At 37.5% G+C, this 16,743-nt stretch overlaps 1 protein-coding gene across 5 annotated transcripts in view; it reads right to left on the bottom strand.

Annotated features, from left to right (window-relative positions):
• Positions 1 to 15,641, bottom strand: part of LOC121329945 (metastasis-associated protein MTA1-like) — a 42,416-nt gene extending 26,775 nt beyond the window's left edge. Inside the window, exons 1-3 of one of the 5 annotated variants that reach the window (XM_041276051.1) lie at positions 15,383 to 15,641; positions 9,062 to 9,129; positions 8,740 to 8,833 (exon numbers count right to left, since the gene is read on the bottom strand). In XM_041276051.1, the coding sequence (XP_041131985.1) occupies positions 8,740 to 8,833; positions 9,062 to 9,129; positions 15,383 to 15,410 (190 nt within the window). In that variant the 5' untranslated portion in view covers positions 15,411 to 15,641. The remainder of the gene's footprint in view (positions 1 to 8,739; positions 8,834 to 9,061; positions 9,130 to 15,382) is intronic. The other 4 variants (XM_041276049.1, XM_041276050.1, XM_041276047.1 and 1 more) reach the window with 4 other exon arrangements.
• Positions 15,642 to 16,743: the final 1,102 nt, after the last annotated feature.

Genomic DNA, 16,743 nt, shown 5'->3' with positions numbered 1-16,743 from the left:
AGCACTGCACAGTACATAACAGCTAAAACAACAAACCACAATACATTTGGATTGTATGTCACACATACAACTGCCACAATCAGACCACTTAAATAACAGTACACACAATACAAAAGCAGCAATTTTTAAAGTTACATTAAAACAAACTAAGATAAGAAAGCCATTTTAGAAAAATGCATTTTAGTCTTGACTTAAATTCTAATGTTCCCAGCTTCCCTGACAAACAAAGGCAGAGCATTCCATAATTTAGGAGCGCTACAAGAAAAAGCCCTCCCTCCTGTGTTGCTTTTGTTGGCCCTAGGAATAACCAACAGCCCCGCATCCTGTGATCTCAGACTGCGGTTTGGAAGATACAGGATCAGTAACCCCTGCAAATAAGTAGGTGCTAATCCATTCAGGGCCTTAAGTTAACAGCAAAACCTGAAAATCAATTTTATACTGCACAGGGAGCCAATGTAAAAAGAAGCCAAAACACGGGTAATATGTTTACTTTTCCTGGTTTTAGTTGGAATTCTAGCAGCAGTATTCTGAACAAGCTGCAAGCAGGATACCACATGTTTTGAGACACCAGAAAAAAAGTGCATTAAAATAATCAAATTTAGATGAAACAAAGGCATGCATTAGTCTCCCTGCATTAGATGCGGAAATAATTGGTCTAAGTTTGGCTATATTTCTCAAATGGTAAAAAGATACTTTAGTAACTTCCCTAATACGAGTCTCAAATAATAGATCAGGATCAAAGATGAACCCTCAAACTCTTAATTTCTAGTTTAAGTTTTGATGAGAGTCTACAAGAGTCGAGCACATGTAATCCCACATTTCCTTTTAGATGGTTCTGTGACATCAAAAGCATGTCTCCTATTTGAACTCCTTCAACACTGCACACATGTACAGTGGCTCTCAAAAGTATTCACCCCCCCCTTGGACTTTTCCACATTTTGAGTGACAACATGGAATCAAAATAGATTTAATTAGGAGTTTTTGCCACTGATCAACAGGAAAAAAGTCCTACCAGCTTTGCACATCTGGACACTGCAATTTTTGCCCATTCTTCTTTGCAAAATTGCTCAAGCTCCGTCAAGTTGGATGGGGACCTTTTGTGAACAGCAATTTTCAACTCTTTCCACATATTCTCAATTGAATTGAGGTCTGGGCTTTGACTGGGCCACTCCAGGACATTTACTTTTTTGTTTTTAAGCAACTCCAATGTGGCTTTGGCTATATGTTTGGGGTCATTGTCCTGCTGGAAGATGAATCTTCTCCCCCCAAGTTCCAGGTCTCTTGCAGACTTCAGCAGGTTTTCCTCCAGGATTTCTCTGTACTTTTCTGCATCCATTTTGCCCTTTATCTTTGAGCTTTCCAGGCCCTGACGCAGAGAAGCATCCCCATAGCATGATGCTGCCACCACCATGCTTCACGGTAGGGATGGTGTTCTCAGGATGAGAACATGTTACGTTTGCACCAAATATAGCGCTTAGCGTTGAGGCCAAAAAGCTCTATTTTGGTCTCATCAGACCATAGAATCTTCTTCCACTTGGTCTCAGAGTCTCCCACATGCCTTCTGGCAAACTCTAGCCGAGATATGAGCTTTCTTTTTGCCACTCTTCCATAAAGGCCAGTTTTGTGAAGCACCCGGGCTATTGTTGCCGTACGCACAGTGTCTCCCAGCTCAGCCGTGGAAGACTATACCTCCTTTAGAGTTGCCATAGGCCTCTTGGTGGCCTCCCTGGCTAGTGCCCTTCTTACCCGGATACTCCGTTTTTGAGGACGGCCTATTCTAGACAGATTCACAGTATCATATTCTCTCCATTTGTTAATAATGGACTTTACTGCGCTCCGGGGGATACTCAATGCCTTGGAAATGTTCTTATATCCTCCCCTTTTATTTGGTGCTTTTAAAGAACCTTATTCTGGATTTGCTTTGAATGTTCCTTCGTCTTCATGATGTAGTTTTTGTTAGGAAATGTACTAACCAACTGTGGAACCTCCCAGAGACAGGTGTATTTAACCTGAAATCATGTGAAACACCTTGATTGCACACAGGTGGACTCCATTCAACCAATTATTTGACTTCTAAAGACAACTGGTTGCACCAGAGCTTATTTAGGTGTGTCATAGCAAAGGGGTGAATACTTATGCAATCAATTATTTTCTGTTTTATATTTAAAAATTGCAGTGTCCAGATGTGCAAAGCTGGTAGAGACTTATCCAAACAGACTCATGGCTGTAAAAGTGCCTCTACCAAATATTGACTCAAGGGGGTGAATACTTATTCAATCAATTATTTTCTTTTTTGTATTTGTAAATAATGTAGAACAATTTGTAGATTTTATTTTTCACTTTGACATTTAGGACTATTTTTTGTGTTGATCAGTGGTTAAAACTCCTAATCAATAAAATGTGGAAAAGTCCAAGGGTGGTGAATACTTTTGAGAGGAACATCACACCAGTAAACTAATCTGCTCATATTATTTATATATGCCATTTTATAGTTTCAGCATAAAAGATAATTATTTTGTATAAGTACTCAGAGAAAATAGGATTTTTCAGGACCATGTACCATTTAGAGTTTTTGTTTCTCATAAAGCTCTTCCTAAAATAGACAAGTACTAAATGAATCCTGGAGGCTAACAACTAATCACATTTTGCACTTTGTGGATTCCCCTGACTTTACTATGCTAAAATCAGACATCAAAACACTAAGCATACCTTACAGTACAGTTCAATTTAAAATGAAATGTTGCTGTGGATTTGTGTTCCTACAGTATAATAAAATCACACCAAGTTTTGGTATTTTGCAACTTCATAGAGAAGGATACTTTTCCTTCAAGAGGGAAATATCAGTCTTCCAATATCACTCTAGCTAATGCTACTGCTGTGCTAGGATTACAAGAAAACTAAATTAGGGACTCGGTGACAGACAGGATCGACAGAGAGCGAGTGTCTGACTTGGAGAGCATTCATTTGTTTAACCATGAAAACTGCCAGAATGAGGTCACAAAACTGCAATTTATATATATAGACAGATATACACACACACACACACACACACAGAGTACTGTGCAAAAGTTTTAGGCAGGTGTGAAAAAATGCTGTAAATTAAGAATGCTCTCAAAAATAGGCATGTTAATAGTTTATATTTATCAATTAACAAAATGCAAAGTGAGTGAACAGAAGAAAAATCTACATCAAATCAATATTTGGTGTGACCACCCTTTGCCTTCAAAACAGCATCAATTCTTCTAGGTACACTTGCACACAGTTTCTGAAGGAACTCGGCAGGTAGGTTGGCCAAAACATCTTGAAGAACTAACCACAGTTCTTCTGTGGATTTACGCAGCCTCAGTTGCTTCTCTCTTTTCATATAATCCCAGACAGACTTGATGATGTTCAGATCAGGGCTCTGTGGGGACCAAACCATCACTTCCAGTACTCCTTGTTCTTCTTTAAGCTGAAGATAGTTCTTAATGACTTGTGTATGTTTGGAGTTGTTGTCATGCTGCAGAATAAATCTGGGGCCAATCAGATGCCTCCCTGATGGTATTGCATGATGGATAAGTATCTGCCTGTACTTCTCAGCATTGAGAAGACCATTAATTCTGACCAAATCCCCAACTCCATTTGCAGAAATGCAGCCCCAAACTTGCAAGGAACCTCCACCATGCTTCACTGTTGCCTGCAGACACTCATTCATGTACCGCTCTCCCGCGAACAAACTGCCTTCTGCTACAGCCAAATATTTCAAATTTTGACTCAAATTTTGAACATCTTCCGATTGCGAAGGGAAGTAAGCATGATGTGTCTTTCATCTGCTGCAGTATCTTTCCTTGGCCGACCACTGCATCTACGGTCCTCAAAGTTGCCCGTTTCTTTGTGCTTCTTCAAAAGAGCTTCCAGCACATCTGGAAACCCCTGTCTGCCTTGAAATTTCTGCCTGGGAGAGACCTTGCTGATGCAGTATAACTACCTTGTGTCTTGTTTTGCTGCGCTCAGTCTTGCCATGGTATATGACTTGTGACAGTAAACTGTCTTCAGCAACCTCACCTTGTTAGCTGAGTTTGGCTGTTCCTCACCCAGTTTTATTCCTCCTACACAGCTGTTTCTGTTTCAGTTAATGATTGTGTTTCAACCTACATATTGAATTGATGATCATTAGCACATGTTTGGTATAATTGTTTAATCATACACCCGACTATATGCCTACAAAACCCCTGACTTTGTGCAAGTGTACCTAGAAGAATTGATGCAAAGGGTGGTCACACCAAATATGGATTTGATTTAGATTTTTCTTCTGTTCACTCACTTTGCATTTAGTTAATTGATAAATATAATCTATTAACATGTTTTTTTTTTAAAGCATTCTTACTTTACAGCATTTTTTCACACCTGCCTAAAACTTTTGCACAGTACTGTATATATATATCAAATTTGGCAGCCCATATGTGCAAGACTGGAGCTAAACAGATAAAAATGGTTTGCACATTTTGTATCAAGAATTAATATTGGTATTGCTGGTATGTAAACTATCCAGCCAAGGCTTCAACCTCCTCCATCTTCTCTGCACATTTTTTTTTTTTTTTTAGTACGTAAAGTAATTCCCTTTTTGATGTGGATCAAACGCCAGGGAATGCATCATGTTATTGCAGCAAGATGTGATCCAGCACTACCTGCTACATAAGGACAGATGCTCCCTTCCAGACAGGTCCCTGTTCATACGTTTCATACCATTACACAGTTCCAGTAAGACTATGAATCTTAGGGAAAGTCTTTCTGTACAACTACTTTGTGCTGAAAGAGTTAAAAGTGATGTTTAAACATGAGGAACTCAACTCGGTGTATAAAAATATTGCCAGGTTTCAGTCTGGAATTCTAGCACAGCTGCTCCAGGTCCTCAGATGCAAAATAAACACTACTACACAGTATTAAAACTCTACTCTAAAACTCAGGCTATAAAATGATACATTGAAGATTTTGTAAAAATGACTCAGGATGAGGAACATTCTTTCAGTGTGATAAGACCCATAAAATGTGACACCATTTTTCTATATTTCGTTTTTTTTTTTTCCCCACTTTGACTCAGGTAAAGTCAATTGTTTCCGAGACAACATTACAAGTTTTCTGTCTAAAGGCATTGTGACCCAAACCCAGGTCGTAAAATGACTGCTGTGAACCACAGTATGGTTTTAAAAATGGCTAACAGTGTCACTTTAACTCATTGTGTTTAGCTTGACCCATACAATCTACAAAAAAACAAAAGCAGCTGTATGCCCAAAACTCTCAAACAATTACAGCAAAGCTCTTGTTATTAAACACATTGTTTAAGGAGGATGTGTTTTTGTTGACCATGTTTTACCCGGTATTTCTGCTGGTGAATTTAGCTTGCTGCTCCATACTCCACGCTAAGGATTTAAAAACAGTTTATTGGTGTTAGTAATAAAACTGTTTCAACAAGTAAACATTAAAACTAAAGCAAATAAAAATCTTAAAGTAACCAGTACACAAAATAGTTCCATAATTTCTCCACAATGCGTATCCATTAGTTATATAGGTCACAAATGTTCAGTTTTGTTTTAGCAAACGTGCACTTTAATTTTAAATCATTAAAAAAAAAAATCTGTTCTCAAGCCATGCTTTGACTGTCTCACTTCCTGGATCATTTCTCCTGGAGAGAGAAATTGTCCCTACCCCGTCACTGGATTCTTTCCTGTCAATAACCAATAAGCTGCTTCTTCTACTGACTGAAATACTTCCAGCCAGTAGCAAGCTTTGAACCAGAAGACACAGCTTAAGTGAACTGACCCAAAAATTGCAAGTGCAAACAGATAACCTGAGAAGTAGGCCTAATAATTGAGAGCTTACTTCAACTAAGTACTATCAGTTATTTTTAAATGAAAATACACTTGAGCTATAACACGATGAAGCTCGATTCAACTACCGTCAAGATAGTTAGTGCTAAGGAGTGTCAATACCTGCCACGTAATGGCACCCCCATTTGTCAATGTGCAGTTTTGAGAAAGCGTTTTAAAACAGGATATCTGGTACTCCTATCCATTAAAGAAATCTGTTTGTGAGCACTGCTTCAGATAGGCTTCCACTTCTTTCATTATTTCACCAGGATAGTGAAAATGCACGGGGAATGGAAGTGTAAAAAAAGAGAAGATTTAGGGATGATTCAGATATGGCCAGGTTGTTTGGTTAAGAACTACATGGATACACATTTTAGAACCTAAACTGAATTCTACATAAAGAAATGAGAATTCATCTGCAGACCAGGCCAATTTTATTTATTTATTTTTTAAATTGACAGTAGGGATGGGTCGGTATACCGGTTTTTCGGTTTACCGCGGTTTAGGTCGATTATGGTATTAATACCGTTCCTTTTATTCTACACCACAATTATTGTAATTCCTCTATACAACAGTTAATGCATTTTTCAACTGCAAACACACTTCTTCTAAATCAAGCAATGGTACTTGCAGCCTTAGCAGAGTGTCTGAGGAAGTTCTTTTTGTGAACCGATACTGTATTTTGAAAAAACGGTCAACGACACAGAATACACGTTTCAATAGCTGCTTTCTGTTACCCACAGCTTGCCGCGCCGCCTACTCTTGGCTGATGTCTTTCTGACGTCACATGCAGCTTTTAGAGAAGCGCCTTCTCCAAATCTTTTAGCACAGCACACATTTTCAATGTGCTGTATTTATATTTGTCTGGATTATCAACAGTCAGTTTAATGTAATTGATTAAGGTTACCTTTATTGTAAAATTATACATCACTTATCACGGACTTAGTACATTGTTTGTTTAAATAATTTATTTATTTAATACAGCGTTGACAAGGCTGTTCACGCCTTCACTGTATAATGATAAAATGTAATTCTCCTCCGCTAACAAAAGTGGCAGCAGTAGTTTTAATGGTTATTTGCGTTACGATTAGCAAGTCACTCGTGATCTCCGAGTTGTCTGTGTGGTTCACAGCCGCAGCCAGTCTCCTGCAGTAACATTTCAAAGCTGTGCTGGGCTTTGCAGAATCTCACAGATTTATGTGGGTGTTGACTGATGTCTACAGCGCATCTCCGCGATTCAGTTTGGAACTGCAGAAATCTGCACTAAAAACAATTAAAATTCGCACAGACCTACGACTGCAGCAGAACAGTCTACTTATGATCAACATAGTTTTGTTTAAACAAGTTATAACACTATTCCAGTTTTCTTAGGTAAGTGAAGAAATCTTTTTTTACAAACTCCGTATGTGTAATAATCATTGGAAGCTTACTTGTGCAATGTCGTGACGTGTAGCTATAAATTCAATAACACGTTTTAGTATTAAAATACTTTTTTTCTATACATATTTTATTTATCCAACTGAAAAAATAAACTAATCTCTACTCTTTAATAACCTATGGTACATGTTTGTGTTTTAAGCAATAAGACCAATCATTTCCCAGTTCTATTTACCATCAGCTAAACAAAGTATTTATTTAATTTTATACATTAAAATGTTTTAACCAACTAAAGCCCCACGTCATTTTGAGCAAATAATAGATCTTAATACTGTTGCAGTACAACACTGAGTGTACTATTTTTTATTTATTTTTTAAATTCTGATTGTCTTTATAAAAAAAGAAGTATACCAAGTTTTTTGGCATAGTAAAATACTAAATACCAAATGTTTAAATCATTCCATGAAAGGAAGTGTGATTTGCTGGTTTTATTTTTGTGAATTACAGTAATTTGTGATTTACATTAGCCTTTATTTTATAACTTGCATGATGTACTGTATACCACGATATTAAGGTTACTTTTTTTTTTTTTTTTTTTTTTTAACGGTTATCATTCTGTGCAAATCTTATACCATCCCATCTCTAATTGGCACAGCGGTTCAAAAAAAGAGTTATGCAATTACGGATGGTTTCTGGCGATTCATTTTACCGGGTCATGCTAAGACCTACCCTCTGGATTACATGGAACTACCAAAATTCAGTCCATGCTAATTTAGTTAATCGGTATACTTTCCAAGAGGCAACAAACAGAAAAAGTAATGCAATAGTTGTTCAAGACTTTGTTTTGGATTCAACAATTGCCAAACAAGTTACATCACAGGAGTGTGACTGCCTTGATTATAGAAAGAGACTTTTTGTAAACTTGTGTGAAATTCAATGGGCTTCTCATTTTATATGCCCCACACATTTGAATGTTGGCAAGAACAGTCACTGTGCTTAACATTTAACTAGGGACTCTCTGTAAATTACAATGCAAGCTTAAAAAAATAGATCTGAAATAATTCCAGTAACTCTTACCTAATTAGCAAATCAGCGAAAACAAAATGGCAGAACACATTTGGCAGAACATATCAGTCCTGCACGTCCGAGAAGTCACACAAAGGAATACTGAGAGACTGAAAACAGTTGTCATAGGGAGTCACAGAAAAGAAAATGATCTATTAGTTTGGGCAGCTACAGCAACTAGAAATCTTAACAGTATTTTAATATCAGAAGTAACAACAATAATAGCCATCAATTTCTTACTGCCATTTCTTTCCTATTACAAAACCTTTTTTCTTGAGTAAACACGTTGCTTTTTCTTTCCAGTAACTGTTTTTTTTTTTTTTTCTGTGACTTAAGTGTTTATGCTTTCAATTATAAAGTATTAAAATAACTAATCTGGGCCACTTAAGTCATGCATTGAAAAAAAATAATGAAATACACATTTCACATCCCCTTTGAAATCCCCACTTACTTGCATGTTTGTCTGCCAGTGCGATGAGGGTACTTGAGATATCCCTCCTTCTATAGAAGCACACAACCTTTGCTTCCACGTTTCCATTAGCTGTCTAAAAGAGAAAATAAAAAACTACTGTTATGAGGGTGGTGCAGCAGGTTAGCATTCTCTGACAGATGCACAACGACCCAAGTCACGATACCCTGGTATTAACGTTTTCCATTGTTATATATTGTGTTTGTTACATCTCTTTTTTGCAATTTTACAACTGTGTTTTATTGGACTAATTAGCTTTATCAAGGTGCAGTTTACACGGCCTCAAAAATGTGAATTAACATACCTTATTCAGTTCCTCTATCCTCCTTATTAAAAATGGATTACTTGATGAATTTTCAAAGTAGACATAATCTGTAACAAAACACAAAAAGATTAGATTTTAAATGCATCATTAAATAATATATAAAAAGATGTCTCCATTTCAACATTTTGTTTCCACAGTGTGCAAACAGACAGTCATAACAGAGCGTGTGTGTGTTTTCGGCCTAGTTCCCTTCCCACAACCTGGAACACATGGACTGCCCAGATTCCTGGCACCAATCCACGCTCAGCAATCAGACCCAGTGTTGGCTGTTTTCCAAATCTTAACCCAGTGACAATTTTTGCTAAATCAGTTCAGCAGGGTTTGGATCAGGCAGGCCCGTTCATCACCTTTAACCTAACAGTAAGCAAAGATTTTTTTGCGTCAACTTCTGAATAGTAACCCATGCCCCCAAAATATGTCCTTGCATGTTAATAAATGGTTCATCTATACAGTACAGTTCTCAAAGTTTCAGAACTTACACAAAAACCTCAGTTGGTGTTGTACAGCCATGTAGGCCTAGGTTTAAAATAATGCCATCTATTGAACAACTGTATTTTAGTCAAATAATTTGTGATCATGTCGACTTACCAAAATGTGGACTATGTTTTACATGTCCATATATTGAAAAACTATAAAATGGTCATTCACAATACAGACATGATGGGCAAGGATATAAATCAGTGCTGTCAAATGTACATTCAGCTGTGTCCTGAAGATCTATTTGTTTAAGCCTATTATGTCTCAATCCTAAAATTCTGGGTAATTCAAAATGTTGTCCATAGCTATATAGTAACTATCCTACAATCTTGGTGTATTAGCTGTTCTTTAAAATACAGACTTCTGGAGTTGGAGCGACCCACAGACCATACAGCAAGTCAAACCAATTGGTGGTTTACTGTGCCGTGAATGTAGCAAGGTGCTTTTAAACATAACTGAAGTCTAAAATCTAAAAGGTCTGGGAGGCTGCAATTGCTGCTAGTTCCAGGCAGACAATGGAAAGAAATACAGCTTGTATACAAATGTTTAAGGACAGTGGCTAGACAATTGTTGGCAAGGCCCAGTTGTGTTAGTAAATCGATTTATAAAAAATATCTTTTGGAATGTGTTTCTCATGAGGGAGGAATTTGTCTGCAGCTCACTGTCACTGTTAAAACCAGCACACAGTCCTGCTTATGGAAGTCAGCCATCATGAGTCAAGCTCAGAACGAAGGTGTGTATCAGCCTTGTATTAGAGATAGTGTCAAGTTTCATGCAGTCCAGGTGGAATTTGAGCAGCACCTTGCTTGCGATGCAGAAAGTGGTTTTGCTAGTGCTTTTGAAATCTTTCTAAAAACCCTTTAATTTTTGCTACACACAGGATTTTTAAAGTAACATAGTATTGCTGGCAAAAGATCACCTGTTATAGAACTTTTCATGGAGACAACATTATTTATATAATATTTGTACACAGCTTTCTTTTATAAATGCATTAGCTCCTCACTCTATTATGGAGCACACTATTTTGGTGTTAGAGGTTTTAAAAGGAAATCAGGTTTGCAACAGTGATTAAGGGTGGATGACTGTCACAGTGAGGGGGTTTCTGTGAAGTAAGGGAATGTGTATTATCAAAGCACAGTGTGTGGCCACTGTAAAAAAAGGGGAAAAGAGCAACTCCCTGTGCTCACTGTTACAGCTTACTCGCAACTTGTATTCAGGATTTGGATTTGCAAATTGATTGACTCTTTGCATATGTCATCAACAGTTGACTTTCCCTACCAGTCACTACTCGCTACTGATCATATTCAGACAGACATGTTCCCGTCGGGGAGGTTTATCATTCATTAGAGATGAATCAAGCTTACAGTGCTTGACATCATTGCAATAGGGAAAGCCTTTTTTTTTTTTATTTTCTACTTTGTTCAAATAAAATGGAAGAGGAATAAAATGAGCTTTAAGCACCAGATTTTCCTTGGAGGTTTTCCCCAAGGCTGCTTAACATTGCTTAGGTTCAGAGCTGGTTGACAGAAGGACAGGGGTTGTGCACCTACATTAGTGCTTTGAAATACCCTCCAAGTAGTGTTTCTTCTGTCCCCAACAAACATGACAGGTCTCCTTAAACTCAGAATACTTGTTATGTACAAAAGTTGATATGCATGACTAGATTTAAAAAAATAAATAAATAAAAGGAGGAAGGAAGCCAGCATGTATATCATGAAGGGCATCATAGTAAAGAGACCCCATATTTATATAATATCAAACTACAAGGTAACCAGGGCCTTCCAGACCAGTGTGCTGGTTTCCAAAAACTGCAGTACAGTACTTATGACTAAGGTCGTGGTGCTTGCAATCTACTCTATGTTAACATGCATTTTCTCAAAAACCCTACATATTCTGACAGGCACTGTTCAGTGCATTACTTAAAGGGTGTAATTGGAGAATAAAATAAAGAACTGGTCAATTTCTCTTTTATTAAAAAGTTTGCCATTGCTGAAGACTGAGCCACATAAATCAGCCATGCAAATGTTCAAAAAAGGGTGTGTTTAGAGACTACTTTTCCCTTTTTTGTTGAAATAGCAGCCGCCAAACCACTTGATGTAGAACAGGTTGCTCTTAATAAACATTTGCAAACAGCAAAGAACAAAAAAAGAGGTTTCATATTGCTTGTGCATTTGTACGCACCTATTAATCCTTGAAAGAGTGCGTGTGTGAGAAAGTCATAGGGGTTAAGCAAGCACCATGGGGCAAATCTATAGTAGTAGTACAAATAAACAGGATGTTCAAATTTAAAGTTTCAGCAATAAAATTCAAGACAGCAACCATCAGCACAGGATGCACATGCAATAAAACAAGCGAGTCAAAAGTAACCATGTCCAGAACCAGCCTCTAAGACAGACAGAGCAAAGATTGTGCACAACCGACTAGACAGGTTGTGCAACATTTTACCCAGAGCCTGAGGAGTCTGCTTTTTCGGTTCCACAGAATTGTTGTGGCTTCATTTTCAAATAAGTGATTGTTATAACTGACTTATTTTTTATTTTTTTAAAAGCTTTGGCACTTCAGTTCAACTGTTTGAGTCAGATTCCAATTCGATCAGACTTTGAAGCCACAAACTTTGAGTCTAGTCTCTAAGTCGCCTTGGATAAAGGCATCTGCTAAATAAACAAATAATAATAGAAATAATAATAATAATAGAAATAATAATAATAATAATAATAATAAAATTAGTATGTGGCCGTCAAACGAGAAAGTTCACCTAAATTAGTGTACTTTTGGGGGAATCTTGTCACACACAGAGATTCTAGCAAACTATGCTATACGATTTGCGTTTGTGACAAAGAATACTGTATTCTGTAGCACACAGAAAAGGAGATTTTACAGAGTGGTACTGTACCAGTAGTGAGCTGCCAAAGCTGAGTTTTGTAAGGGACACCAGCTGCCTGAATGTGCTGGATGATATGGCCTAGTCTTCCTGTAGAGAAACTGATCCTCGGAGAGGAATAGCATGGCTTGAAAGAACACCATACATGCAAGTTACACTAGCACACACAAAAGAAAATGCAAACCATGTTGCAGATGCTGTCGAGAATGGTATGCTTGCAGTTGTTTTGTAATGGGTTACTGTCCTCTGATAGTCTTAGCCATCTGACCGATGGACTTGTGGGGTCTGTCCTACTGTACCTGGCACCATGAAACGGCCTAAATCCAGCTTTATAACCCAACAATCTGTCCACACAAAGCCATTTAGTTTTACAGAACCCCTTGTCTGTGGTGTGTTAATTGCAATTTTGTTTTGGCAGATGGGTGAGCTGCTCTTGCTATCTGCGCTCATTTGCAATGTGCTTCTGACCAGACTGCCATAAATTGCAGAGGCTACTGTGTACAACAGATCACAATACCTTAACATCCACACATTGTGTGCATCATGCTACGACCAAAAGCATTTGTAGGCCACCAAATAGTTAATAAATTATACATTTTATAATTGATATACATATATACCTCTTACCCATTTAAAATGGTTACACAAAAAAGCCACCAATGATCATTTGATTTTTTTTATGTTACACAATATAAATCCCATGATGGCCTTCATACCATGATATGAAGAGTGACTTTAGTATAACCCAATCCTTTTGTAAAATTAACATGGAGTACATTTTGAAAAAGCGCTCTTCGGTATCAAAATTGAAAATACAAACCGCATAGCGGGGCATAACTGTGGAAGGTATTTTAGTATGATTTTTATATGTGCTTGGACTTTTGACTAAAGCTCATTGAAACTTGTTTCTGTCTGTACATTCCAGGAAGTCTCAATGTAGGACACCCAGTGCCTCTCTTCCTGTGACACGAGTTCCTCCAGATAGACTTAAGGGAAACATATTAGAAAAAAAATGCTATTAAAGTTATTATTCTGCACCCATTAATAAATATATATATATATATATATATATATATATATATATATATATATATTATATATATATAAATATATATAAAAACCAAATATTTTCTTTCACAGTTCTCTAAAACCTATTTGTAAATTGCGGTTCCTGAAATCAAATGTATTCAGCTCCAAAGTTATTACAAAATATTTACCTTCAAGTGCTCTTATATTGATTGACACATGTCCTTAATGCATGTATATGCTGCCACACAACAGAAAAGGTCGTGTGTAGTACTGACACCAGACTGCCTCATTTATTCTAACACAGGAAATACTTCTCAAACTTTGCTTGCTTTACATAAACAATCTTAACGAATCAGACACAAGCAAATTACTTTCAGAAATCCATCTCTGTCGTTCTTTTATGGGAAGCCCCAACCCCATGAAACTACAAATTTTAAATAAAAGTTATAAGCTAGATTAATTATTGCGCACAGAATAGTACAACGTTGCTGTATGGAAAGCCGACAATTTGAAAATGTAGTCTCTTTAAAAACAACATTTAGGGTCCTTTGAGGACAATCCCTCCCGAAAGTATTGCCAGTTACAGTAGACTTAATACGCGTAACACACTTTATATGACTGGGATGAAAATGCGTTGCATTCACTGCTTTGGCCCAGTTCAATGCTTTAAATTTGTTACAGTAATGGCCCCACTTCTTAAATTATAATTTAGACTTGTACTGAAGAGGGCACAGCTCAAGTCTAACAATTAATACTCCGCCATATTTGATCACCAAATTGTAAACAAATCAGCTCTTTTGCCACAATATTTGAACAAAGCAAGATAACATATATCTTTTTTTAAACTTAAATACAATAAAATACGTTCCCCCCCTAGCACGGATACTTATAAAAAAAAAGCATTATTATTTGGACGCTTTTACGTTTAGCTACTCATTTACGACAAAAATAAATAAAAAGTCGGTTTCACTAGTTTTGGGTCTCGAAGCGAAAACTAGCACAGGCTATATTTTAATTGAAAATGCAATTTATTTGTATTCGATGCTGGAATTTCAAATAATAACAATCCCAATTTTGGTACTGACGTGAGATTCTAAATTTCTTAATTATTTTAATGAGTAGACTTTTTACTATTTTAGGGTAAGCCCCCTCCCCTCGCCTCAATATCTTTAACCCTTCCCTCCCAGCAGCACATTAGTACGCGATACAAATATTAAAATGTTACAACAAAACCAATGTAAAAAAATCTAAGCTGCACATCGAGTAGCAAAATATTTAAAATTAAAGTAAATAAACAGCAGCTACGATAGAAATATCATACAGTTCAATTTCTCCCTCCATCTATTTCTATTGGCGGTGGGTGGGGGTTGGGAGGGAAGGGGGAGGAAGAAACTTTTTTGATATATATTATTTTATATCAACCAAACAACTACTTCGCAGACGTAAAGCGCACAATATAAATCTATTACATCGACACAAATAAAAACTAGCCGTCCAACGGCTTTTATTTACCCTAAAACACTACACCCGAAACCCCGTGTGCAGCTATCAGGGAAAGGAGGTACACTTCTTTTTGTATGTAGCCGATGTACTAGCACTCGCTTAAAAAAAGAAACGACCAAAACAACAATAAAACTAAAGTTTGATCAATTAAAACATTTAATTGTGCATTAAAAATATACACAAAGATTTATCTTGCCCTTCAATGTGTAAAATGTTTAACAAAAAAAAAAAACTGAGGTCCCGGTACCATCATCCTCATCATCATCATCCTCTTCCTCACACACAGTCACCCTCCTCATCATCACTGTGGCAGCAGACTTCAGAAAGACATACAAGAGAACGGAAACACAAAGTCCAGAAGCCGTTCAAAATGAAGATGTTAAAAACCGACACAAAGTATATTCTCCTACCTCCGACCCGGTACATATTCGCAGCCATGTCTGCCCCGGGTCCTGGTGTCTCCAGGTAGGGGTATCTCAGCGCTACCACCGCTTCTGCTGTTGGAAAATGGTGGATTGATCAATGGAGAACACACCAGCCAAGGGGATTTAAAGCGACAGTACACACGTTATTTAGTCGGGTATCGCTGTTAATTAATACAGCAAGGTAACCCGCGTAATTTTAACAACAGGACAACATTTCTGTCTAATCTCAGCGTCCGAGAAGGGGTGCATTTGTGTAGGCATGAATGAGCCAACTGCAGGGGCCCGGGCGTCAATGATGATTGCCCCCCACTGGGGGCATTAGCGCATAACTGGTTGCAATCTCTTCTGAGCTTCTGGTAAATGTGATGGATTTATTTAATTAGAAGTACAACGGGAGTGGGGCAGTTCTCAGATTAATTCCCCATCAGTTTAACCCAGAGACCTTGCATCAGAGACATTTGATTTTTTCCATCACTTAAATAGTTTTAAACCCATATAAAATGCACTCGCTGAAATGTGCCAAACTGTTCCAAATATAATAGAGTGGTTTGTAGATCTACTTTATTGATCCTTATTAGAATCAATGCCCCCATCATATTTAATCTTGATTGCCCTTCACATTATTATTGTCAGCAGAGACTCTCACACAAATTGTCCAGTATGTTTCATAACACACAGACTGCCCACCTATTAATTCCTCAATGATATATAATATGCCTTCTTGTCTTATACAAAGGCAGATCTCAGCTTGATTTCCCCATATTTGTCGGATGTAAAGGTAGATCCTGCAATACATTTGCCTCTAAATATAGCTCAATCATGTTACTGTTGAAAGTGGTTGGATGGGATGCCTAGCAGGCAATTCAGTAGCATGCTTCTGGCCCCTGCTGGGTTCAGCGAGACCCCTTTAAGTAGTACATATATAACAGTGGCCCTTCAGTAGTACATGTATAACAGTAGCTCTTCAGCAGTTTACAAGTTCTTAAAGTAGCACTTAAATAGAAAGTAGTCAACTACTAGGTATTACTACATTTTATTATAATGTACATTTCAAGCAGTTTACTGGTTCCATTTAATCTGAAAGGAGAGCCAAGGACATTTATCAGCCAGTGATAGCACTGGTGGTAATGTTCCAGAAGAGTCTTCCCCACTGGCACATTCTGAAGCATGTAGACCACTCTATTCTGGGCCAGCTCTTTTAAAGATACACTAACCTCCAGCAAGTCTTGGACAGTCTTTGAGTCATCCAGGACAGGCCATGTTCTCAAAGGACATTTGCTCTGGTCTTGGCATTGACTTGGCCTTGAATGGTCTTGGTCCAGCGAGATTTCAAGGACAGGGTGTTT

Source organism: Polyodon spathula, chromosome 17, assembly GCF_017654505.1.
Source record: "Polyodon spathula isolate WHYD16114869_AA chromosome 17, ASM1765450v1, whole genome shotgun sequence".
Taxonomy (NCBI): Eukaryota; Metazoa; Chordata; class Actinopteri; order Acipenseriformes; family Polyodontidae; genus Polyodon; species Polyodon spathula.
This window is presented reverse-complemented; position numbering and strand designations above follow the sequence as displayed.